Raw genomic sequence first — 26,384 nt, forward strand, 5'->3', positions numbered from 1 at the left:
AAGGGTGCCCACAGATTGGGTAGAAGCTATACAAACTCAGAATTTTCCATCTGAATGGTGTAGAGAATCACTTTGCTTACTGAGGTTAAAAAGTTAATGACCACCATCTTGGAATTATGATGGTTCCTGTCCTTTCTCTAATCCCTTTACCCAAAGGCTTCCAGTCATTACCCCTAGAGTCTCTTCCTGGTGTGATTTCAGAGTCTCAACTAACCCTTGTGGACTGCCATGCGGGCGTGTATGAGTGGGGCCCAAGGCATTTACTTCAACTAGTGCATGTGGGCATCTGATTTCTAAACATGACCCTTTCTGGGCACAAACTAGCTTGTAAACTCCTTTCCGGGCACATGAGCATTTTGCGTAGTACGATTTGTAGCTTCATCATTCCAAATGTGCTTTCTAGGCAGTAGGTCTTCTCAGGGCAGCAGGATTTTTCACACATGGGCGAGGGATGGCAGTGGACCCACAGGATTTTCTGTAGACTACCTCAAGGGACTTCATGGGTGGGTGTCAGCAGTGGTCGAAGTGTACGAAAAAAGTAGTGGAACTGTGTTCCCTGCTGGTCTGGCCCGCTCACCACAAACCCCATCCCTGCTCACCCTCCCACACACAATCCAAACCCCCAAACAAACACAGCAGCTATTTATGGGAATGTGCCATGCAGTGCACTGAAGTGCAAGCTTCAACTTCTTCCTACACTTTTATTTTAAAACTAAACCATTCCAGAACGGTTTCTTTTTAAAATAAAAGTATAGGAACAGTGAAACTTAAAAATAAAAAGTATGGGATTACCGCTCCCACCCACTTCGACCTCTGGGTGCCAGTCCTCGCCCCCAGAATCTTCCCTCTTTCCACTCCCTGGCCTCGAGGATGCACATTTCTCACAGTGGGAAGATGTCATCCACAGGCTATGTAAAGAGTTTGGTAGCTACAAAGTTCAAGGGGGAAGTAGTGGTTATTAAGTGGTTGTTTCAGGAACTTGCCAGTGAGAAGAGGGCTATTGTCTATCCAAGTTTAATACAAATGGGAAGACCTCAAGAGGCTTTTGGTGCGCTTAATAGTGTTTCTACTGTAATATGTCAATACTCCTAAATCCTGTCCATTTTCCTCCATACTGTACGGGCATCCTCGCTAGGGATGGAAACAAAACCTTTCACCAGTAAAAAATAGTCTTCCCCTTTAAATTAAGATGCGCCCCCTGGGAGCATGCGCTCCCTCTGACTGTGCCCACCGGCGCCACTCCCCAGTCCTCTTATCTGCCTCGACAGGAATGGACTGCTTTCACCAGCACTCCTGGGTTAGCCCTCCAGCCTTGTTATTCCATGTGCTTGTTAGGCAGAATCCTGTGCAGTTCCCTTAGGGAGCACTACAGAAGATTAAGACTACAGGTATATGCAATAAATCCCCTTTGGTATCAGTCTGTACCACAAATATTTAGTTGGTAGCTGTGGCTAAGCAGTCAGACGCATCTCAAGAGGGAGATGAGCAGTATTCAGGGTTTACACATTAGGGCCTCAGTACTAGTTATCAAAAAGAATATATATTTATTTTACACACTCTGATGTTCACACACATCACTATTATTAAAGCAAGTTAAATCAGTCGAGAAAAGCATACACAACTCCCTAATTAAATGGTAGACAAGTTTGAGCAAAAGTGAAAACTGAGCAAAACGGCACAGTGTAAACCAAGCAGAAATGGCACTCTAACAATTTCTAAGAAGGAAGGGAAAGGATAAGTTATACAGGTTTAGACTCTTTAACACACCAGCAACACTTCCCAAATAAATTGTGAACAAGTTAGGCAAGGCAATACTTTAGCATATGCAATACTGAGGTGAAAACTGAGCAAAATGGTACTTCACAAGTTTAAAAGGGGGAAGGAAAAAGGTGGTTATAAGAGTTGGGTGCACCAACACATTTCTAGTTGAGAAGCAATCTAGAGAAGGCTGTTGTAACAGATTTAGCCAGAGTCAATGGTATGAGGTAATGTGCCCAGGATCAAACTGTTCTAGTAGCTGCAGTCAAGTCTTTGTTTAACGATTTGAAAAGGCGGTTGCAGAAGGTAATGTTAGATGGCAATGTTAGATGATAGGGGCGGCCAACCCAGTAGTTAAGTACAGGATTTAAAACACCTTTAGCGATACCCAACGAAACGGGAGGCCTGGCGGAACAATGTACCTTTAAAGTGGAAAAGGCTCCTGCAGTGGTGGTAGTTCCTGCAGTTCGGGAGATCCAGCAGAGGAAGAGAGACTCTCGTTGTGGAGGAAGGTTCGAGTTACTGCACTGCCCAGGGATAAAAACAGACGCGGTGCTGCCAAAACGAATAAAAGGAACTCTCCTTTAAATCGCAGTCCTAGTGGACGGGTGCCTGGCTATCCGGTCTCCGAGTGCAGGGCCCTGGCGATTCGACCAAGACAGGTCTTGGAAGGCGATTGGCGAACTGGTTGGCCCCACCAGCTCAAGGGAAGAAGACTCTTTCAGAGGAAGATCTTCTCAAGTCGTTGGAGAAAAGTGGTGAGGATCTGCAGCAGGGCTTCACCGGTGGTTCAGTCGTTGCAGATGTCTTCAGCTTCTCTCATCTTCGGTTTCTTAGTTCCAGTGGCGACGTCTTGTCCTCCAGTCCTCAGGACCCTACTTTTATGCAGCAAGACCCCCATTCATACAGCGTAGCTGTCACTCGCACAGCGGGGTTGCTCTCCTGGCGAGAGAACCCCCCAGCCCATCAGGGCAGAGTGTGACTTGGGTTGCGTTGGCAACCCTGTCCAGGGTGCCTATTCCCCCCCTCCCACACATCCTGTCTACCCCAGACTGCGTGGCGCCGAAAGGATGGCTTCTGTGCAGAAGCCAGCCAAAAGGACAAACAAAGGATCCCCGACCTGGGTTAGGATTACAGAGAAAGACACGAGAAAGAAATATTATTAAAGTTCTGGCATTTAAAACCTACCGGAGTAAAGTTAATATTAAAATAAACCAGCGGTATGTTAGAGGCTGTCAGAAAAAGTGGTAGCTTCAAACAATGGGAAAATCCCATAGGGAAATATTTGCGGTCGAATATTTACGGTAGTAACCACTGCCACCAGCCAGAAACTTTTGCGAGAGGGACTGTACGGTACCCCCTCAAAAATTAACGTTGGTGAAAAACTATTAACCCTTTCCAGTACTTCCATAGTAAGACGGGTTGTACTGGTTTAGTTCATAATTATTGACTAGTAAAGTCAATGGGGACTTTACATGCCCTGGGAGACAGTAGTCAGTCCCAGGGTATGGAATCTGTTTGGGGGTCGCTACAACACCCCTGTGGTATGGCACGCAGGGTGCTGTGTACCACACATTTTAAAAAGATGATTCCTATGAGGGTGAGAAAAACCCCATAGACCATAAGCACACAAGATAGCCTAAAGCACACACTAGCAATCTGTCTAAGAGTGGGGGGAAAAGAGTCTCACTCTTAGCATGAGAAAAAAATAAACCCTTCAAATCCAGCAAAGCTGCTGGGAGACTCTATAGGTAAGGGAAATTAGCCTTGGAAGAGAATTCTCCCTAACAGTGCTCCTTCCCAGAAGACGCTATTTTTTTTCTTTTATCATAGCAGTTGTCGGACCTGCATGGGTTCCTTCCCCAGGTCGAATCCCCTCGCGTTCTGCCTCTGGGGCCTTGGCACCAATCACGGCTGGGACGGCTGCTCTGCGTACAACACATTGACCCTGCAAGCTCTGAAGAATCGTTTGGCCAGTTGGAGGGAGCTGTTCGAAAGATCACCTCCAGAGGACATCAAGACATACGTGAGGAGGAAGACCAGGCCCAAGGTATGTGCCCTGTTCTCCTCTGCACCCCGCAAGGGCGAATTCTTCCCAGGGAAGCACCTAAGTGGGGGGGGGGGGGGGCTTCAGGTCCTAAGACCAGCAAAGGCACCGAGGCTCCTAGAGCTACCAGCCAACAGGCTGCAGTGTCACAAAATCCTCCCGGTTCCACCGCTGCTGGTCCGCAAGTCTCTGTTACAGGGGACCTCCCTGAGGGGTATTGCTCTAACACCGGGCTCGCTTCCGAGGGGGGAAACCTATACGCTTCAGTTGCACTACCAGCGTAATGGCCGAGGGCACTCCGCCTCCCAGGTGCCTACCTGAGATGCAGGGAAGGTCCAAGCCTTCACTTTTAAGTGTACAGATGAAGACTGGGCCAAGCTCATCAGGCCCCACGCAGAAGGCACGTGGTGCAGGGCATGATAAAAGGGCAGCTCACCCGTAGCCACCTGCTTCTGGAGAGCAGACATGCGACTGCATGTCTAGATGGGAACGGACATCGCCATTGTCCTGGTCCACGTCATCCCTTACCACATCGGCACAGGGGCAGTATGCAGCTCCCAGCTTGGTGCGACAAGGTCCGGCAAGACCTCAGCAGCCGCAGGGCCTGGCTCCTACACCCCCCAGCCCTTCACCTACATGCGAGGATAGGTTCTGCAAAAAGATCCTTACCATCATGAAATCGCAGCCGATGGGCACCATCCGCAGGGCGGTCAAGGACATGCTCCCTCTGATACCACCTCGACTGCGGTTCAGCCCTTGGTTCCTGCGCTCACACCAGTCATGGTTGCTCTGCCTCTGGCGCATCCCCCGGCACTTCCAGTCAGCATGCCACAGCTGCCCGCACCCAGCACTCCTCCGACAGCTCCCGACTTGCAGGACACAGAGATGGGGACACAGATGAGGATCAAGATACTCCCTCGTCAGCGAATGCTTTCCACAACAGGCTGGCGGGTGTGGCAGAATACCTGGGGATCCTGCAGCCACAAATTTAACATCCTGAGGCTGGGGTTCTGGCCATCCTTACTGCCACAAGAACTGGCATCCCTCTACAAAAGGATGTAGTATCCCTGGCCAAGAAGGGATGGGTGAAGGCGTACTCCACGCAGCCTACCAATAAATGCCTTGATGCCAAGTATAGGCAGGCAGAGGGGACTCATTAATACTGTCAGTCCACTCCCAACCACATTCCTCTGTTATAGCTGCGGCCTCCCTTTATTCCAAACCGCAGTCTTCTTTATCTTCCCCGACATCAGCACTCCTATTGGAGTCCTTCAGCAAAAATATTTACTCTAATGCCACGCTCCACCTGCGCTAGGCCAACGCTGACGCAATGTTGTCAGCAGTGAATCAAAAGCTTTGGTGTGAGATTGCAGACTTCCTGTCGGAGTTTCCCAACTGTAGTCAGGCGCAATTCAAGGCAGAGCTGGCAGAGGCAAAAATAGTTGCCCAGGATATCATGGAGTCTACAGTGGCTCCCATTGACATTGCAGTCAGAGCTATCTGTGTCGCCATCGACATGAGGACAGCTTGCCTGAAAGTGACCAAGTTTAACCGTAATGTGCATTGTAGACCTGCTTAAGGGTGGGAGGGGGGGTACTTGCTTCACTCGACCATGGACAAGGAACTTGACAAAAAGGAAAAAAACGTGCAAACGGCTAAGTCCTTGTCACTCCAGCTAAAATCTGCGCCCCAGGCCTATAGCCAAAGTCACCCCCGCTCTGAAAGAGCTCGTACCTTCGGTGGCTTCAGGGGCTTTCAGGAGCGACTCGCTAAACAGCACGACTGGTCTCCTAGCCAGCACAGGCACAAGCTGCACAAATCCTCTCACAAGGGGTTTTTCCAGTCCCCTCCCAGGCACCAGCCTTGGAGGGTAAAAATCTGTGACCGTGCCATCCAGATCCACAAGTCTCAGGTTGGGGGGCAGGCTTGTCCTTCACATCCATTCCTGTAGGGCAAGGTTCACAGACCCATGGATCCTCTCCGTAGTTTCCACAGGCCTCTGCCAATCCCTCCATTTCCCCTTTCCACCCCTCCACTACCACAGATCGGGACAGCAACTATTTTGGCGGAAATCCACTTGCTCATTGCAAGTCAGGCAGTGGAGGAGGTTCCAGCTTCACAACGAGGCGTGAGCATCTATTCCCGGATATTCGCCATTCAGAAAAAGAAACAGGCTGGATTGAGAGTTGTTCTAGACCGATCTTGTTTGAATCTTACTCTACCCCTTCAAAAGTTCAAGATGGTTACTCCAGCACTCATTGCAGAGACTGTGTGGGGGAGACTGGATGTGCTCCCTGGATCTGAAGGATGCTTACCTACACGTCCCAATTTGGGAGCCCCATCGTTCCTTCCTGAAGTTCAGGATCATGGCTTTATTTTTAATACAAGGTCCCGTTTCTCCTCAATTCAGGTCTGAGGGTCTTTACAAGGTTAATGAACTCGGTAGCAGCTCTGCTCAGGGCGGAGGGCTACAACCTTTATCCATACCTCGAAGACTGGCTAGTCTGAGCGGAGTCATCCGAGGCTGTACAGCGCACAGCTTCAGCACTTATGCACATGTTGTTCGATCTGGGGTTCTCTAGCAACCGCAAGAAGTTGCAGTTACTCCCCACTCAGTCCTTAACATTCCTGGTGCTAATTTGGGATACAAGGGCAGAGAGGATCTTCCCCTCGGCAGACAAGATCACAGCAATCAGGAAGGTCACCAGGCATTTCCTCAGCTGACCTGTGACTTCAGCATGGTGGTACCAGCACTTGCTTGGAATTCTTGCTGTGCCACACACAAGACTCAAAATGAGGAGGCTGCGGCTTCACATCTCAGCCTCCCCACACCCAGACCTGGAGTAGTGGAGTGCAGAGACCATGGAGTATCGTCACAACAGGAACAGCTGGAGGACATCAACTAGGTTGAGATGTTGACCATCTGGCTGGCCCTAAAAGAGTTCCTCCCCATTGTCAACAGCAAGTCTGTCTGCATCCAGACAGACAGCTCCACTTGCATGTATTGCATCAACAAGCACAGAGGTATCTGGTCCCCTCTGTTCTGCCAGCTGTCCATCGACATTTGCGAGTGGGCACTGTCGAACAACATTCACTTATTGGCATTCCACCTTACTGGGGAGTCCAACTTGGAGGCGGACAGGCTCAGCAGGCTGGGGTTCGACAACGAGTGCCAGTTGAACGAAGCGGCCCTGAGAGGGATCTGCGACAGGTGGGGGCCACCCTCAGGTAGACTGATTTGCCACCATGAACAGGAGGTGCCCTGAGTTTGCTTCCTGGCTGGGGCAAGGCAAGGGATCTCTCGGGACGCTTTGCATATCCTGTGGCATGGCATGAATGCATACCCGTTCCCCCAATTCCTCTGATTCACAGGGTCAGCTACAGGGTCAGAGAGTCACAGAGCCTTCAACTCGTCCTGATAGCGCCATGGTGGCCGGCAAGACCTTGGTTCTCGAAGCTCCTCCGACTTTCGGACCAACCTCCAGTACACCTCCCGCTGGGTCCAGCCCACTTACTCTCCCAGCAGGGGGGCACAGTGGTTCACCCCGCTCCACAGAGGTTTGCCCTGGCAGCTTGGTTCCTGAACAGGTCACCCTGAAGCATCTACACTTGTCACAGGACAACCAGGCCATCATAAAAGGTGCAAGAAGCGACTCCACCTGGAGTCAGTACAGAAGCAAGTGGACCAGGTTCTGCCACTGGGCCAAGACAAACCAGATTGATTTGTTGACATGCTCACTGGACGAAATGTTATCCTTCTCTTCGCATCTGGCTCACTCAGGTGTGCAGGTAGACACCTGCCGTATGTATCTGGCGGCCATAGAGGCCTACAAGAATTCCAGAGATGACATCTTCTCTTCCATATCCAGTGGTTAAAAGGCACTTAGCGGGTCTGACCAGATTATATCCCCCTGTCAAACGTCCACATATGGTGCGGGAACTTAACGTGGTGTTGGGCGCCCTGACACACAAACCCTTTGAACCCATGGCGTCAGCAGAGATCAGGCTGGTTACTATTAACTGCCCTGCTGGTTGGCCATACTTTAGCATGCCGGATCAGCGAAAATCAGGCTCTAGTGGCTTCAGAGCCCTATACCACGTTTCACCTGGACAAGGTGGTGCTCAGTCCGCATCCTGCCTTTCTCCCTAAAGTTGTTTCTTTCGCCCTAACGAGGAGATAGTACTCCCAACTTTCTTTGCAGATCCAAAGGATGAGGCTCAGAAGGTGTTGCACTGTCTGGAAATCAGGCATGCTCTAAGATTCTATCTGGACACAGAACTTCCGTAAAACGTATGCCTAGTTCATCACTTTTGGGCAGATCAAAACTAGGCTGTCAAGCCTCCAAGGCTTCCATAGCAAGGTAGATGGTTATTACCATCAAGGACGAGGCATATGAGGGGCAGAACAGGCCTTTCCCAGCAAATGTGCTGCTGACGCCATCAGAGCCAAGGCCACAGCTGGCTATCCAAAGACAAGTCCCATGGCAGACGATCATCAAGGCGTCCACTTGGGCTTCCCCATCGGCCTTTTGCAAGCACTACTGCTTGGATGCCAGTGCAAGATCGGATGCAGCATTTGGCCAGGCAGTTTTGAAGAACTTGTTTTCTTAGAGGGACAACTCTTCTCCCCAGGACAGCATTGAGTTGTAATCGCTGATACAGTATGGAGGAAAGGGGACGGAATGTAGGAATAAGTTACTCACCGTACTGACTAACATACTCCTAGTAAATAGTCCCCTTTCCTCCACATGTCCCACCTTTCTTCCCATAACAATCAGTGTTATTATGCTTCAAAGGGGACTGAGGCGTCAAAGGGGACTGAGGAGTGGCGCTGGTGGGCGCAGTCAGTGGAGCGCATGCATCTAAATTTAAAGGAGAAGACAATTTTTTCTGGTGAAAAATGTTGTTTCCCGTCCCTAGTGCGGGGCACCCATACATTATGGAGAAACGGGGTCAATGGACTAGGAGTATGTTGGTCACTACAGTGAGTAATTTATTGTATTTGAATAAAAGCTCATAATAAGTATTCTCTACAGAAGGTACTATTGTTTCCTTTGGCAGCAATACTAAGAACAAAGTGCAACAAGAGTACATAGTAAAATATTGCACTTTAGTTATACCTTTTTTTGTGAAAAGTACATTTAAACCAACAAGTGTTTCACACTGCTTGTGCTTTTAATCACACGAGGTGCGTGCTTCTTCATTATCCATTGCGCATTAATCTGACCATGAGCCCCGCTGCAGTAAGCACTGTTTCCCTTGATCTGGAAACATCATTTTGGTTATGCATACACGTTTAACTATTGTTGCCTTGTGCAGGTTGCCTTATGCTTCGTTTATGTGCTCCTTCCATGTAGTGCCTTGTTGCAGATATTTATACCTAATAGGCATTTTTCATTTTTTGAACTGCAGGAAGCCTCTGCTTTTTCAGATTACACGTCTTTTGATTATGCATATATGTCTCTATCTAGACAGCCTTATGCAGGTCCATTTAATTTCTTTTTCCATGTAGCGCTTGATTTTTACTGCAAATGTTATTTGCCTAGCTGAAGGGTATTCTTCACTCCTGTAACGGCTGTGACATGGTGTGTGAACTTGAATGGACACCCCCTATTTCAGCCCAGCAATGTGCACAAGCCGGTTGGCTGAGTGCTTTGCTTTATTCTTTGTGACTTGAGCCATCCATCTGGGCAACAGTGGTGCTTGTTTTATTTACCCATGTGCGTTTTACTCTATACCTTGCAATATCTTTTAGGCCTTGGGTGTTTTCTTAACTTTGCATTATTTTGGATAGCACTGGTGAGGTATGGAAAGTAGGACTGTGCTACTGTGGTGGTTTAATTTCATCATTTTTATTTGTTTTTATTTTAATTAGTATCTGCACTGGTTTTTTTTTTAAGCTTTCCTACTCTGTCACCAGGTGTAGCTGTGGTTATTCATGTTGGTTGTTCTGTCCCCTCACACTTTTTGTTACATCCAGGCAAGGTTGCTGGTCAGTCGGGGAGACCTGGAAATGCCTCCATTGTGTGCGTCTGTCTGCCTTATACACTGACCTCATGATGGCTTCCCGAAAGGATTGTAGCGGCTTAGCTGTTTTTCTCTTCTGCATCGCGGAGTCCGGTGCGCAGCGCGATTACATCATCCAGGAAGACGAAGTCCGGTATCGAAGAAGACAAATGCAGCTCCGACAAGGATACTGATGTGTCGCTACTCCTTGGATACAGACGCTCCAACCCTTGACTGAATGATACAGCTGCGTACTCCTATGTGCCGTCCCCTTTAATCCATACTGTATGGGTGTCCTTTGCTAGGGACAGGCGAAAAAACCTTTTTCACCAGAAAAAATCATATTCCCTATTAAATCTAGAGGCGTACAGGGGCGCGGCCCTTGGAGCATGCGCTCCCCCGACTGTGCCCACCGGTGCCACACCTCTGTCCTCTTTTCCATGGCAACGGACCGCTTTCACCAGCGCTCCTGGTTTAGGCCTCTGCCTAGTAATTCCACGCGCTCTTCCCCAGAGAAGTATCTTTGTCTTTTTTGTCTTTTATTCAGATACCTCTGTCCTCTGGTGCCACGCTCCTCCCCGGCTCATGTCGACGTCATCGGGCTTCAAAAATAAACAAATGCTGCCAGCAAAAGCTCTCCCTTGGCGGCAGCTCTTATTTGTTCTGAAAATGACTGAATTTGAATTGATTTCAAAAGAAAATGAACATGGTTGTCAACATGAGTAATTCCCAAAAATTGTGTGGCTGCTACACAGAGTAATTGTGAATAAGAGATTTTTTGGGGATAGGTTACTCTAATGCGCCAGCTCAATTATAGATAGCTTCATTGGTGAGTCAAAGGAACATCCAATAAACAAAGTTAGTTAAAGTGAAATTCTGAAAAGAATTTGTTTGATACAATGTCAATGATGTTTTCAAAAATTCTTTAATTTTGTGGTTAGATTGAAAAAAAACAAGTCATATCCAACATGGTGTTAAAATCACACCTTATGATCTTCAAATTAGTTCTGCTTCTCAAATCTTGAAACAATATGGTGTTAAATGCATCCAGTATTTGTGTTTCACTTAGTTAAATTTCCTGAAGTTATATACTCATTCTCGACATGTGTTTCCCCATTGAATTTGGCAATGGTTCATCGATAGAAAGGAATGATTCATGGCGGAAAGGATGAAAGATGAGAAAGAAAATGGAGGCAATAACATTTGAGAAGTGATTTTCCTAGTATTTAAAATATGTAGGTATCTAGTCTGATTGTTAAACTCAAAATTATACACGATATTTGACTCACCCTGATTCAGTTGTGGTTCAATTTATGTGCCTTTACTCTTGTCAAAATAATCCTTCAAATGGCTTCAAATAATTGCCAAATATTTGTAGTGACCAAATGGTTCTTCAAATGGCTTAAATATTGCCTGATTTTTCTGTAGTATATAAACAGAAGTCTAGTTGGAAAGTCAAATGTTTGCTTGCTGTAGAGGGTTCCAAATCAGATGATAGGTCATGGTAGAAATAAAGTGAAGATTTACAGGCAGACATGGGTACCTCAATAAATGATTCTTGATAATATTTAAAGAGAAAAAAGAGGTACTGTATGCAAGATAAATCATTGCAAAAGTATGTTCATCAAATCAAGTATTTAAGTTCAAACGGTTAATCATATTTTCCGCTAATTCATTCGATAAATCTCGATAATACAAAAGCAGAAAGGTATTGTGTCTCAAATAGATCATTATAAAATGTTCTTCAAAGTAAATATCTGGATTTCAAACAGTAATGCTTTTGAGCATTCATTCATGTCTATCAAAAAAGAAAAGCATCTACACACAGTTATACATTTCTGTATCACAATTCAGACCTGATACGCATCTGTCCATAATACAGATCCATTTACTACATCCCTGTTTGCATAACAGTTCCTCCTCGTTTCCTCCTATGGGGGGTAAAAGTACTTTCTCCAAGTCGAAAACCTTGAGATTTGAGATTTCAAAAATTGGGTGATTCGTGATAATGTGGACCGATATGGGGGATCTGAGGTCCTTGTTGCGAATAGCTCTTATGTGTTCGAACATACTCACCTTTAATTTTCTTATGGTGCTCCCAATGTACAATCTCCTACACATGCATTCTATTCCGTATACAACATATATTGAGTTACAGTTGATCATTTGATTAATTTATCATCTGGCTTCAGCAGGTAACCAGCCTGCAAGGAGCTCTTCCCTATGTCCGACCCCCACACTCGTGCCTCCTCTGCCTTGGCCCTCATCACGTCTGGGAGGGTTGCTCAACATGTGACGTGCTTACACCCCACGTGCTGAAGAACAAGTTAGCTCGGTGGAGAGAGCTCTTTAGAAGGTCGGCTCCAGAGGACTTGAAGGACTTCGTAAGACACAAGTCAAGGCCCAAGGTAGGGCCAATGTTTTCATCCGCAACCTCAAGGGCGACTCCTTCCCCAGAAAACGTCTGAGCGGGAGGGACCAGTCGGGTCGTGAGGCTGCTTCAGCTACCGGCCACCAGGCCGAGGGTTCGTGAGATCCTACCGGTGATGTCGCTGAGGGACTGCAAGTTTCTATTACCAGACAAATGTCTGACAGGGGCGCCTGTATGCAGCTCTACCAGCGACACAGCCGAAGGCACACTGCCTACCAAGCCCCGACCTGCGGTGCAGGGTAGGCCTCAACCTCCACCGCCAAGAGTCCAGGAAGAAGCCAGTCCCAGCGCAGCAAGCGTCGCGACACAGGCATGTGGAATAAAGCCCAACTAAATGGCCGCTTCACCAGACTAAATGGCTGCTCGTCCGAAACCATTCCCCTCCAGGGAGCAGGTAGGAGAATGAGGTTCTAGGTGGGACTGATCTTCAGCAGGCACTTGGACTACACCGTATCCTCCTAGCAGTGAGGCAAAGTGTGCCCAGGCCGCAGCAACCTCAGGGTCCTGCGCCTACGCCCTCACCTCAAAGCGTCCCCATGGCCTGTGATAGGTTTTAGGAAAAGTTCACACGCTTATGAGTTCTCCACAGATGAATGTCCTCCTCAAGGATGTGATCAGGGACATGGTCCCTCCAGTCATGCCGCTCTAACCGTGGATCCAGTGCCTCAGGACCCCGTGCAGCCTCAGCTGCCCATGCGTGTTCCCACGGTACCGGCCCTCCTGCAGTCCCAGCGGTTCTCTATCAACCTCCACTGCAGCCTCCTGCTCTGGTCAGTACCCCTCAGCCTTTGGCACCCAGTACTCCTCCAGCTGCACCAGACCAACAGGACACTTTGGTGGACACTGAGGAGGACGACGACCCCGACCCGCTTTCGTCGGCCAAGGCATTACATTAATGGATCACAGGTGTAGCCGAATACTTGGGGCACCCACAACCCGAGGTTGAACAACCAGAGGTGGGGTCCTCATTATACGCCCTGCAGCTAGAAGGGGGATTCCAGTGCAGAAGGATGTTGTGGCTCTGGCCAAGAAAGGATGGCTTAAACCCCATTCGGCGCAGCCTACCAAGAGGCGCCTCAATGCCAAGTACAGGCAATTGGTCACTCTTACTGTCGGCACACTCAGCCACACTCCTCAGTGATCGCTGCAGCCTCACTCCAAGCTGCAATCCTCTTCGGCTACCTCAGCCTCGACACACCTGGACAAGGAGAAGATCATCTTGGAAGCGTATGAAAAGGTCTATTCCAATACTTCGTTGCACCTTTGTCAATCCAATGTGAACGCTATGCCTGCTGTTGTCAACCAAATGCTTTGGTGGGAAATAGCCGACTTCCTTCCGGAACTTCCGGTACAGAGTCAGGCGTGCTTCAAGTCGGGGCTGGTGGAACCAGAATTTGTGGCGCAGGCCATAATGGAGTCGACCGTGGCCCACATAGACACCTCAGGCCGTGCCATCTGCATCACTACAAAAGAACAGTCTGGCTACAGGCTACCAAGTTCAACCCGGACCTCCAGGAGCGCATATTGGACCTTCCATTCGAGGGTGGCAAACTTTTTCATTCCACCACCGATGAGAAACTTGATACGAAGAAAAGTTACCAGACTGCAAAAACCTTATCTATCCTCACGAGGTCCACGCCTAAAACCTACAGCCATGCACACCAGCGTTCCGACAAGGATCGGGCCTTCGGCAGGTTCCGAGGCTTCCAGGTACAAAGGTCCAGACAGCCGGATTGGTCAGCACAAGGCAGGGAATAAGGGATTTTTTCAGTCCCCCCTCAGCCCGTGCCGCTGAGGGGGAAAAAAGGGCTTGACGCGCTCATCCGGGTCCCTGTGTCTCAGTGGGGGGGGTAGGCTTGCCCTTCACTTCCAATGGTGGCGCATGAGGTTCGCAGACCCCTGGAGCCTCTCAGTAGTGTCCACGGGCGACTGCTTACCGACTTCTCCTTCCCCTTTTTCCTCCACTCAGCTACCACAGATTGGGACAGCAACTCTGTTGGTGGAAATTCAATTGCTCGTAGAGAGTCAGGCAGTGGAAAAGGTCCCAGCCTCCCAGTGGGGTCTGGGCTTCTTTTCATGGATTTTCGCCATACACAAGAAGAACCAGGCGGGTCTGAGAGTTGTGTTGGACCTTTCCACCTTGAACCTTTCCCTCCCTCTTAAAAAGTTTAAGATGGTTACCCCAGCGCTTATAGCGGAGGCATTGTGCATGGGAGACTGGATGTGCTCCCTGGATCTGAAGGATGCATACCTCCAGTCCCGATCTGGCAGCCCCAGTGCAGTGACACAGGGGTGTCTAGTGACTCTCAAACATAGACTCCATACCCTTGGACTGACTACTGTCTCCCAGGGCATGTTAAGTCCCCATTGACTGTACTAGTCAATTTATATGAACTTAACCAGTACAACCCATCTTACTATGGAGGTACTGGAAAGGGTTAATAGTTTTCCCCTTAGGTTCATTTTCAAGGGGGTACCGTAAAGTCCCTCCCTCTAAAGTTTCTGGCTGGTGGCAGTGGTTACTACCATAAATATTCGCCCGCAAATATTTTCCTATGGGATTTTCACCTTGTTCGAGGCTACCACTTTTTCTGACAGCCTCTATCATACCGCCGGTGCATTTTAATATTAACTTTACTCTGGGAGGTTTTATTTGCCAGAACTTTAATATAACTTCTTTCTTGTGTCTTTCTCTAAACTCCTAACCCAGGTCCGTGATCCTTTGTTCGTCCGTTTGGTGGGCTTCTGCCCAGAAGCCCTCCTTTCGGCGCCAGTCTGGGGTGGGTCCATTGTGTGGGAGGGGGAGTAGGACCCCTGGACAGGGTTGCCTCCACAACCCATGTCACACTCTATCCTGATAGGGTGGAGGGTCTCCTGCCAAGATGACCACTCCACTGTGTGAGTGACAGCTAGGCTGTATGAATGGGGATCTCTTTGCATAAAAGCAGGGTCCTGAGGACTAGAAGAGCAAGACGTCGCCACTGGAACTAAGAAGCCAAATAGGAGAGAAGCCAAAGACATCTGCAACGACTGAACCACCGGTGAAGCCCTGTTGCAGCGTCTCACCACTTTCCTTCATCTGCAAGAGCCTTCTTCTCTTGAGCTGGTGGGGCCAACCAGTTTGCCAATCGCCTTCCCGGACCTGCCTTGAATCTCCCGTACCGTGTACTCGGAGGCCGGATAGCCAGGCACCAGTCCACCCAGACCGCGATTTAAAGGATCATACCTTTTATTTGTCGGGCAGCACCGCGGCTGGTTTCATCCCTGGGTAGTGCAGTAACTCGAACCTTCCTCCATGACGAGAGCCTCTCTTCCTCTGCTGGATCCCCCGAACTGCAGGAACTACCAGGAACAACCGCCACCGCAGGAGCCACTTCTTCACTTTAAAGGTACATTGTTCCGCCAGGCTGCCCTTTCTTCGCGGTAGCACTAAAGGTGTTTTAAATCCTTTACCTACCTGTTGGGTTGGCTGCCCCTCTCTCTTAACATTGTCTTTCGCTCTCTGCATCCACCTTTTTCAACATCGCTAACCAAAGACTTGACTGCAGCTACAAGAACATTTTGCTCCTGGGCCCTTGCCCTGTACCACTGACTCTGGCACAGGCCTACTGACTCTGGCTATATTTGTTAGATCTGCCTTCTTTAGATTGATTCTCAACTAGAACTTTGGTGGTGCACCCATTTCTTAAGAAAAAAACAGGTTTTGGCAGAAAAAGTCACAAAACCACAGCGCATGTATGAATAAATATTAAGAGTGCACATAGGCTACAGGTGCCTGAGAGGTGTGGGAGTACTGCCAAGTACAACCCACTGTTGTGGAAACAATTAGAGCATGGGCAATTCTCAGTCGGACTCCGCCCAAGAGTGCAATATAGGCAAGTGTTGCAAGTAATTGAAGAGAGGTGGATTTATTCGCAAAGTAGCCTGACACGTGTTTCGAGTCTAAACCGACTCTTCATCTGACGCTGTAAATAGGAGATGGGACCTAAGATAAATTGAATGAAGGACAGTGCCAGAAAACTCTCATGGCTTCGCAATTGCGGTAATTTCAGCACAGCAGGAAAAGCCAAAGTGATGTGAAAGAAAGCAGCCATGAGAGTGTTATCTTGGGTCCCATCTCCCATTTACAGGTTTCACAATTCCCATTTACAGACTCGGATGAAGAGTCGGTTTAGACTCGAAACACATGTCAGGCTACTTTGCGAATAAATCCATCGGATTTGCTCAGTTTCCATTTAAGTATTTTCTGTACTGATGTACTGCCTTGCTAAAAAAGGACCACAAACTGATGGGGAGTGTTGCTAGGGTGTGTAAGAAGATATTTCTGCATAACTTGTGCTTCCCTTTGCCACAAGGTCTCCCGTTGGACCACGCTGCCTCTTTGCATATGGCAGGATATTCATGGCTAAGTAGCTGATAGTCCACAAGCTGCTCTACTTTTTTACAAAACATTCCTGTATGGTCTGGTAGAAATGTTTTTGCTCAGCTTCGCTCACTCTTATTCCTACTGACCTGGCATTCAGAAACTCAGAGAATGAACTGGGAAACCATGACCTGCACATTTTCTTACGAGGCCTTGGCACGCCGGATATGGAACTCGGTCTTGTAGCACAAGCCCAACTTGCATCCTACTGGATGCTGGGTTCTCTTCTGTACCGCCAAGTAAGAATGGAGGGGACTTCCGTCCACCCATACTCTTTACAATTCACTCTACTCTCTGCCAGCCCATGTCATACCTGTAAATTGTACCATAGTGGCCTGGGGGAAGCTACAGATGTTTGAAGATTCTTTCCAGATCCTCCAAAACTAACATTATTTGAGGATCGAAGAACTTGAACCAATGTGCGATTGATGGATTGCCAAATCTGGGTCACGTTTTAGCATAAAATACATCTATGATGTGTGCCCAGATGGTAAATCTGTTTCCAAGGAGCAATTCATTGATGAGGTTGGTGATCATTTTCGGCTGATCTTCCAATACAACTGCATTGTCCCGAAGCCAACATTTCCCTAGAGAATCCCCCCATTTCCCCATCAACATGGTGTGTATGTAATACTATCCCTACTGTGACATGTACAGTACCCATGATCCTTCACGCGTCAAGGTCCTCAGATTGTTGTTTTCCACCATGGGGTTATCGCATTTTGCAGAGTTCTAATTTTTCGGAGTTCATTGCTCATTATTGAGCATTTGTATTTGTCTATTAAGATAGATTATTATATTTCATATTACCATCTTCGGTGACCAAGCTCAACATAACCTGCCAGCTCTGTCCATTTTAGGAGACTGTCTCCACACATTTCCCCTATAACACATGTTTTGTCACTGTCCTCCAGCGTTGTCCTTTTAAATTTTGCCCTTCCTGTAATGGTAAATTTCCCTGGAAGGTGTGGCGGCAAGGTATGAAGAGACTGACCAAGTGGTGTGATAGTGGTTGCTATAAACTTTCATTAAATGAAAACCCAAACCTGTCTATCCCTAACTCTACGAGCGTTTCCCTACCTAATCTAAAGAAACTCTGGTGCTCATCAAGAACTCAGTGTGAGTCAAAACAAAAATATGCTGTCTCGGTCAAAGGCTCCTGTTCTTTCCCTGTCACTACAACAAAATACAAAAAAGTCAAGCTACTGTTCGTAATCCAGGAGAATGACTCCCTTCTTCTGGATGTAAAGCGTCCAAACACCTCTCAAGTTGTTCCAAACAAAAGTTCTGGGGTTTTCATAACTCAACAGACAAACAGTAACACAAAGTTCTTGTGGGGCTGGGAGAATGACTCCCTTCTCTAGCTGGGTCCCTAATGCTCTTCTCAATTCTCGGTAAGAATTGTTGCGCCCTTATTGAGGTTTTCACAAGCTCTCAGTTCTTTTCCACAAATCTCAATCCACCCCTCTGGGACGATGAAACTGTTTCCGGAGTCCCTTCTGACTCTCCAGCACCATGCTCCTGTGGAACTAGACTGGGAACTATATCATAAATTGGTTTACTGTTTTCTCTTTCTTTATAGTTTACAGTCTTAATGGGCTCTCTACTTTTGTGTTGTTTTAATAAGTTTGATGGAAATGACAATGTTTAATGGTTTTCTTAACTTTGAGGAAGGCGAGGTTAAGGTTGTGAGCTGAAAAGGGGGGACTCTTCGCAGGATATTTTGTCGACCAATTAGCAGTGATTAAAAGTGGGGTTGACAGAAGTTGGGGTTTGGCTCGATGGGCCAGCCCGAGATGATTTTGGGTTGTGTACTGTACATCTCTCCCTTGGCAAGGGTTTTCCCTGCCACTTGATGTTTGGATGGAGGAGAGCATAAACTATTCCTGGGCGTACACCCCTTTTATGCTTCTCTAAAAAAGGAAATATATTCTGTGCTTTTAAGATTGAATTTAATTATATCAAAAAATAGTTAAAAAGTGTGTCTCAATAGACCACAGAATAATATCACGTCCACTCCAGGTGGATACCTTTTGACAAAAACTTTACATTTTGGGGGTTAGTAAGAAAGTGACTAATATGTGCAAATAATAAACAGAAATGCTTCGAAATACACAACACTTTTCCATGACACAGCCAGGTATCTAGACTAATAGCCTCTGATTTAAATTCTTCCTGCGGCCAGTTTAAATTGTTAGATTTCACTTTGGTGACTTCCTATGGCCAAATATAACTAGCAACCCTGTGACATGTTTCATTGTCACAAGCTTTGTCTCAGACCCACATTCATGGCCTCAATGCACTGTATGTATCAAAAAACAGAACAATGTTGACATGTTTTTCGGCCTATGGTAAGGGGGTTTTGATTCCCCCACCCCACAATTTGATTAGGCATTCATCAGGACAAACAACAAAATGCACCTCATGGTGAAACTGCACTTTAAAATTATAGCATGGCTTGAGTTAAAATATTAACCGTGCAATAGGCCCTGAAGAAGCACACACGGTGTGCGATTTATTAAAAGCTCAAGCCATTTGTTGGTATACATTTATGTCACAAATAAAGCTGCAAACAATTTACAATTATTTACTCTGTACTCTGCATGCACTTTATTCTTCGTTACTAAAGGATACAATAATTTCCTTTGAAAGGAATATTTATTTTTTCTACTGTTATTTAACTGTTGTGTGTGAATAAAAACCCACTGTATTAAGTGGGTCTAAAGCAAGGCTTTCATTTTTTTATTAAATAGCTTAAAATCTACACGGGTGGCTTTGGTCAAGGTTAACGTGCTTGAAGCAGGCTTTTTAAAAATGTCGCACTATACCTTTTCAATGAGTATTTTAAGATTTTTTATTTTTTTGGTGCTGTGACCTAATGTACTAACTACTTAAGTTTAGATTGGCATTTCTTTTTGGATGGTGCTGTGCGTGCCGTTAAATATTGCTGCATACCTTTGCTGAAGTGTTAGGTTTGATGTAGAATTATTCATATTCCTGCTCTGTGCACACTACTCAAAAAAGGGAATGCTTTACAGTAACGGGCAAGGATCGGTTCTGTACTTGCAGTAAAATGTTTAGTCTTTGCTGCGAAGAAGGCTTTTTGGTGTTTTTTTAAAGATGATATTGACGTGGTTGATGATTTTCAGACTTTTCCTCCTTTTTCCTTTTTTAGAGCAGGAACAATGTTGCTGTACAAGTGTTTTCCTTACCTCCTAGAAAGGTTGAACATGTCTGAATGTATGGTTATTATTGGGGTATTTTGTTAGAGGGGTTGCTGTGTGAATCGGTAGTCATTTTGTTATCTAGGGTATGTTTTGTGAGTTGAGTATATATTTTCTTTGCTGAGTTATTCCGGTTTGTTAGACAGAGATGGTTGGTTCAAAGGTATTTGGTCTTTTTTGGCCATCCGCAAGTTAGGTTAAAATCTTTTGTTGTGGTTCTGTCTATGTGAGGGTCACATTACCAATAGTATTTATGCAACATTCGAAATGAAATGTATGCTGATTGTCACATAACATGTTTAAAATGCTGTATTAGTTCAGGTCATTCACAGGGCTAAATAATTCAATCACTCAAACCCTTTATTTCCTCAAGTTTTCTGAGTAAAATTGCCTCCCTTTAAAGACATGTCTGCATGTTTCCACTTAAAACTTAAAAAATTCCAATATGTATCAGACTGCAAGGCAAGATAAACCAAAGTTCACTTTCGCTATTTCTATGCAGTTAATAATTTGAAAATTACACCCCTGAAGTACATTGTCCACATTGCCCTGGGTTCACTGCTTACCAGGTTCAAGTTAACGAAATGGGCCATGATCTTGTTTGTCTGGTTTTATTTTCTTGCACAGTAATTTTTTGTTTTTCTGCTATGACAATTATGACGAAACAGGTCGTATGATGCGCTGCTTGAGGTGTCCAACTGCCTACCACCCTGGGGATGGTTGTATTGCTGCTGGAAGCCTGTTTGTGTCCTCCCACATAATCATCTGCAGTAACCATTCCAAGAGGAGCAACCACTCTTCATCTGCTGTAAATGTAGGCTTTTGTTTCGTTTGTGCAAGAGGTGAGTACATGGTATTTCCTTACTTTGCTACACTCTTTTTTTTTTACTTTTTAAAGCCATCATAACTGATGCAAGCCTCCATCTAAGAAATGTGTGCAAATATTGTATGCAAGGCTCGTTTATTGTAAATAATTGGCATTCCTGAATTAGTTCTACAATACTGACTAAATTGGTCAATGAAGCACTGTAAACAAGACTTCATCAAACATTTGTCATCAAATATTCCGTTTACATCCTTTTGAATTCATTCTGTTCCTGAATGTGAGTACCATATGTTTTTTTGAAGGCAGGTAGTTGTTTAAGTAGGTTTAAAACATGGTTTTGCTAATTACACTTTGAAGCGGTTGAAATTCAGATTTCATAAGTAGCTAAAACTAGCTCCTGGATGTTCGGCATCACCTAGTTGGCAGGTGTTACATCTAGTGAACCAGGAGCTTGTTTATACTGTGCTGCAAATCAAACTTTATGTGAGATGCAATCTTTAACCTTTTGTCCATTATATGCAATCTATAATGCTTTAAATGCTTATATATATATATATATATATATATATATATACATTTTTCCAAATGTATGGCACCAGATTTCCTTGGGATCCAAAAGAAGCTCCTGGTAGCTGCTAGTGTCAAGCTAACCAGGCTCTCCAAGGATAGAAGCAGGAGCTAAATACTCCCTACAATTTCGAACCCTGCTTTGTCGATAACATTGTATTCCCACTTGAGTCAGTTTACACAAATAACTGCTACAATGCATCAAATTCAAGACTTCCCATTTTTCATTTCTTTTATGATGTTCAGCTTTCCGGTGTTATCCCTGGTTTCTGAATGCTGGAGTATTTTTATAATTTTTAATTTTTTTATTGCACTTATTTTTCATTTTGAAATCTGTGTTAATTTGAGGTCAAGAAAAGCAAAGTGCATTGGTCCACGGGTGATGGTTCTTTTAAAAGTAATACCCAACAATTTAAGGGGTTTAGGTTTCAGATTCAAATAATGGTTTTAAATCGGAAGTCGTTGTGTTTCAGGTCTAGCTGCTGAAGCTTGTTGTTTAATTTTGTCTTTAGGTGGTTGAAATCAGAATTTGTAGAGGAAGTAATACTGCCATAACATGTACATGGCTGTGTTTCTGGATTTATGGTACCTAGGTGCAGCCAATATTGTAATCAAAAATGAAAAACTTGGGTGTGTCGAGTATCCTGAACAAATGGTATCCTCTGCTAAAACCTATTGACTTTGAGAACTGTATCCACTTATAATACAAAGGAATCAAAATGTGTGCTCTGATTGATTAGCTAGTACAGATTATGAGATTATGATGTTAATAGAGCTCGTGGGCATCCTCTCAAATTTGGAAAGGCTGCCCAATAGTTAAACTCAATGTTTTATTTTCTGAAAATTGAGGGGACAAAAGATTAGCTAGTGTAGCACCGTGGCATGGGCCACGTTTGGCAAACATTGTTTGCTGTGGCTACCTTTTTAAGCAAGTAGTTTTGTCTTGTGTTTAAACCCCAAATAAATGTCACTTGGGTGTTTCTATGATCTCCACCACGCCACACACTGTTAGAATAGCAGGAAGAGAATTTCACCCTTCAACTGAAAGAGAGGCACATATTTGTGACTTTGCTTTCGGCAAAAATGAAAGCTATCCTTTTCATGACCTCCCAACATTTTCACCTTTAAATGGAAAAGCTAACTACTGTATATTTGCTTTGGCTCTGCCTTTCCATCTTTTTTTGTGCAAGTTTGTCTGGCTTCTTACACGTTCTTCAGTTTTGAATTTGCTTTTGTCTTGAGACCTTTCTGTAGACCAATTGAAATATTATTTTGATGCCCACCCAGGGTTGGTTTTATGGGGAACTGTACACTCCTTTTAGGAGGATGTTATCCCTAGATGAAGTTTCCATTAATTTGAGAGGACTTTGAAGCATGTAAACAATGCTACGCTCTCAATGCAAATGAATTGGTTTGTGTGGCTCCTGCAACCTTCCTCCCCGAGGGCCCTTTTTTTATTTCTCTGAATACAGATTGAATATGGAAAATTATTAAACAGTTACCGGGGGCATATGAGCAACTGCAAAACTGGATATTTCATGAAGTCGTCAGTACCGCTGTTGCCATGGAGAATTCCTGTAGGCTCTGATACAATACCACTGGAATGCATTGCCTCAAGACGTGGGGGCAGGGGGGAGGTTCTCTTCCCTTGAGCAGAGAGACCATGACATCTGGCTTAGGTCCCTTTTGAAAAAAAGTATTGTTTTGCAGGCTCTGCCATCTAGAAGGAAGACGATCCTGGTGTGATGAACACACATTGTCGGATTCGAATTTGGAGGTGAGAGAATCCATATTTTAAACTTTGGATTATCCTCTGATCAATTGGCCTACCTCCAATCGGAACCACAATTGTTCCCTGTTCCTTTATAATTAGATTTCCCTCAGTGTATCTTGTGGATGCCCTTAAGTCCTTAAGTGTTAGGTTCGCTTTCCAATCATTTACTCTAATTCTCCTTGTTTTGGAATGGTAAAGGAAGATTAGAATCCCTGTGGCTCATTATTGGACGAGAAGGATATGGTATTACGGGCTGCTGGAAATTTCATTTTGTTTTACAAGAATGTTCTGTCAGGAGTTTTGTGCTATCGCAGGCAGCAGTTAGATGCTGAATCTTCATGCCATGCTAGTGTGAGATTGTGGTCTAAGGATTGGGTACTCCTTGTCCCAAAGGCGACCAGTAAAGCAATTGACATTTTCCCATTTGGTGCTGTGGTAAGGATCTTGACTTGTGTCCAGTGGTGGCTGTTGTAAAGTTTTGACCATGGAATGATCAACACCATGTGTTTAAAGAAAACTGTGATGAACTTTATTTGTTATTGAAAGTTGTTCTACCAGTTGAAAGGAAAGGATTGATTGAATTGAAATGTGTGGAGAACTATCCCATAGGAGTGCATTTGGGTTACCTGCTTGCAACAGCAGGCTATATGTTGTACTCCTACGTCGCGTCCCCTATCCTCCATACAGCATGGGCGTCCCAAGCTAGGGACGGAACCTTTTTCACCACAAAAAATCTTCTCCCCTTTAAATTTAGAGGCGCTTGGGGGTGCAGCCCTGGGAGCATGCGCTCCCCTGACTCCGACCACCGGCGCCACTCCTCAGTCCTCTTTTCCGCGTCAACGGAAGCGGACTGCTTTCACTAGCGCTACTGGGTTTGGCTTCGGCCTTGTAATTCCACACTTTCTTCCCCGGATACTGTCTTTTGGTCTTTAATCAGTTACTCAGTCCTCTGGCGCCATGCTCCTCCCCGGCGCATGTTGACGTCTGCGAGATTCAGCAGGTGTCCAGCTTGTGAGGGGCTCTTCACTTCGTTCCGAGCCCCATGCTCTTTCCTCCACTGCCTTGGCCCCGATCACGGATGGGAGGATTGTACCGCGTGTGACGAGCTTATACGGCGTGCTCTGAAGAACAGCTTAGCTCGGTGGAGAGAGCTCTTCGAACAATCGCCTCCAGAGAACTTCATCAAGTACAAGCCAAGGCCCAAGGTAGGGCCATTTTCTTTTCTTCTTGCCCCCCTGCAAGGGCGACTCCTTTCTCAGGAAATGTCCGAGCAGGAGGGACCGTACCAGCACAGGTACCGAGGCTGCTTCAGCTAGCGGCCGCCAGGCCAAGGGGTCACTAGATCCTGCGGGTGACATTGCTAAGGGACCGCAAGTTTCTTTTACCGGGTGTCCACTCGAGGGGCTACGCCCTACTACCGGACAAATATCTGAGGGAGCGCCTGTACGCAACACTACTGGCGACACAGCCGAGGGCACTACGTCTACCAAGCCTTGTCCTGAGGTGCTTGCTAGGCCTCAAGCTCCACTGCCAAGAGTTCAGGAGGAGGCCGGTCCCAGCGCGGCAAGCACCACGACACAGGCACGTGACATGCACCCCGCCAAAATGGTCGCTCGTCCGACGCCACCCCTGTTCAGGGAGCAAGTTGGAGAACGAGTGTCCGGGTGGGACTTGCCTTCCCCACGTACGTGGCCTTCAGCTTATCTTTCAGCGTTGCAGGGCAGATATACCCTTCAGCCAGTGAGGCAGAGTAGGCACTGGCCTCAGCAGCCTCCTGCTACTAGGTCCGCGCCACCCCACCGGCCTGTGAGGACATGTTTTTTTAAAAGTTCCTCACGCTTATGAGGTCCCCGCAAATGGGAGACATCCTTCGGGGTGTGATCAGGGATTTCTCCTATGGCTCCAGCACCTGAGCCTCCGGCGTAGCCCCAGCTTCCCACGCCGGGTCCTTGGATTCAGTCTTCCCTGCCTCCTACAGTTCAGGCGGTATCGCACCAGCCTCCACAGCAGCCTCCGGTCTCCACGTCTCAGATTCCGGTGCCCAGCACTCCTCAACCTGCTCCAGACAAACCAGACACCCTAGTGGACACCGATGAGGAGGACCCCAACACCCAATCTTCACCCCAGGCCTTCCAAGAATGACTCACAGGTTTGGTGCAGTACTTCGGGCTTCCGCAAACTGAGGTGGAACAACTGGAGGCGGGGGTCCTGGCCGAGGTCCTCACTCTACACCCTGCAGCTAGAACGGGGATCCCGATGCAGAAGGACGTTGTTGCCTTGGCCAAAAAGGGATGGCTTAAACCCCATTCGGCGCAGCCTACCAATCGGTGCCCCGACGCCAAGTACAGGCAATTGGAGGGGGGGTCCCACTCTTGCTGTTGGCACACCGCAGCTCTCCAAGCCTCAGTCGGCCTCGGCTACCTCGTCCTCTGCGCTTCTACGCAAGGAGGAGAAGATCTTGGAGGCCTGTGGGAAGGTGGTCTATTCCAACGCCTCACTGTACGTCAGTCTAATGCAGACGCAATGCTTGCAGCCATCAATAAGTGGCTTTGGCAGGAAATAGTTGACTTCCTTCCAGAACTTCCGGTCCACAATCAGTCAAGTTTCAAGGCAGTAGGAAAAATGGTGGCCCAGGACATCATGGAGCCCACAGTGGCGCATATAGACACCTCAGGCCATGCCAAGTTCAACCTGGATGTCCAGGAACGCATATTGAACCTTCCATTCGAGGGTGACTACCTTTTTCATTCTACCACCGATGAGGAACTTGATAAGAACAACAACAGTTCTCAGTCTGCAAAATCCTTATCCATCCTCACAAAGGCCGCGCCCAAGATGTACAGCGAGGCGCACCAGCGTTCCGACAAGGGGTGGGCCTTCGGTGGGTTCCGGGGCTTCCAGGAATGGAGATCAAGACAGCCTGACCGATCTCCAAGTCAGCACCGCTGTAAGCAACACAAGGAAGGGAATACGGGCTTCTTTCAGTCCCCCTCCTCAGCCCCAGGCTCAGAGGGAAAAAAGGCATGACACGCCCCTCCGGGTCCACACTGTCTCCAGTGGGGGGGGGGGCATGCATCTCCTCTCCTCCACTCCCACAGATTGGGACAACAACTTTGTTGGGGGAAATTCAATCGCTTGTAGAGTCAGGCAGTGGAAGTCCCAGCCTCTGAGTGGAGCATGGGCTTCTATTCCAGGATTTTTGCCATACACAAGAAGAACCAGGCTGGCTGAAGAGTTGAGTTGGACCTTTCCACCTTGAACCTTTCCCTCCCTCTTCAAAAGTTTAAGATGGTTACACCAGCGCATATTGTGGAGACACTGTGCAGTG

General features: G+C 46.8%; 1 protein-coding gene across 3 annotated transcripts in view; it reads left to right on the forward strand.

Moving 5' to 3' along the window:
• Positions 1 to 26,384, forward strand: part of NSD3 (nuclear receptor binding SET domain protein 3) — a 2,619,674-nt gene that overhangs the window by 1,415,312 nt on the left and 1,177,978 nt on the right. For all 3 annotated transcript variants that reach the window (XM_069617934.1, XM_069617935.1, XM_069617936.1), the window contains exon 14: positions 20,558 to 20,731. In XM_069617934.1, the coding sequence (XP_069474035.1) occupies positions 20,558 to 20,731 (174 nt within the window). The remainder of the gene's footprint in view (positions 1 to 20,557; positions 20,732 to 26,384) is intronic.

Source organism: Ambystoma mexicanum, chromosome 10 (genome assembly GCF_040938575.1).
Source record: "Ambystoma mexicanum isolate Mex_15411 chromosome 10, UKY_AmexF1_1, whole genome shotgun sequence".
NCBI classification, from domain to species: Eukaryota; Metazoa; Chordata; class Amphibia; order Caudata; family Ambystomatidae; genus Ambystoma; species Ambystoma mexicanum.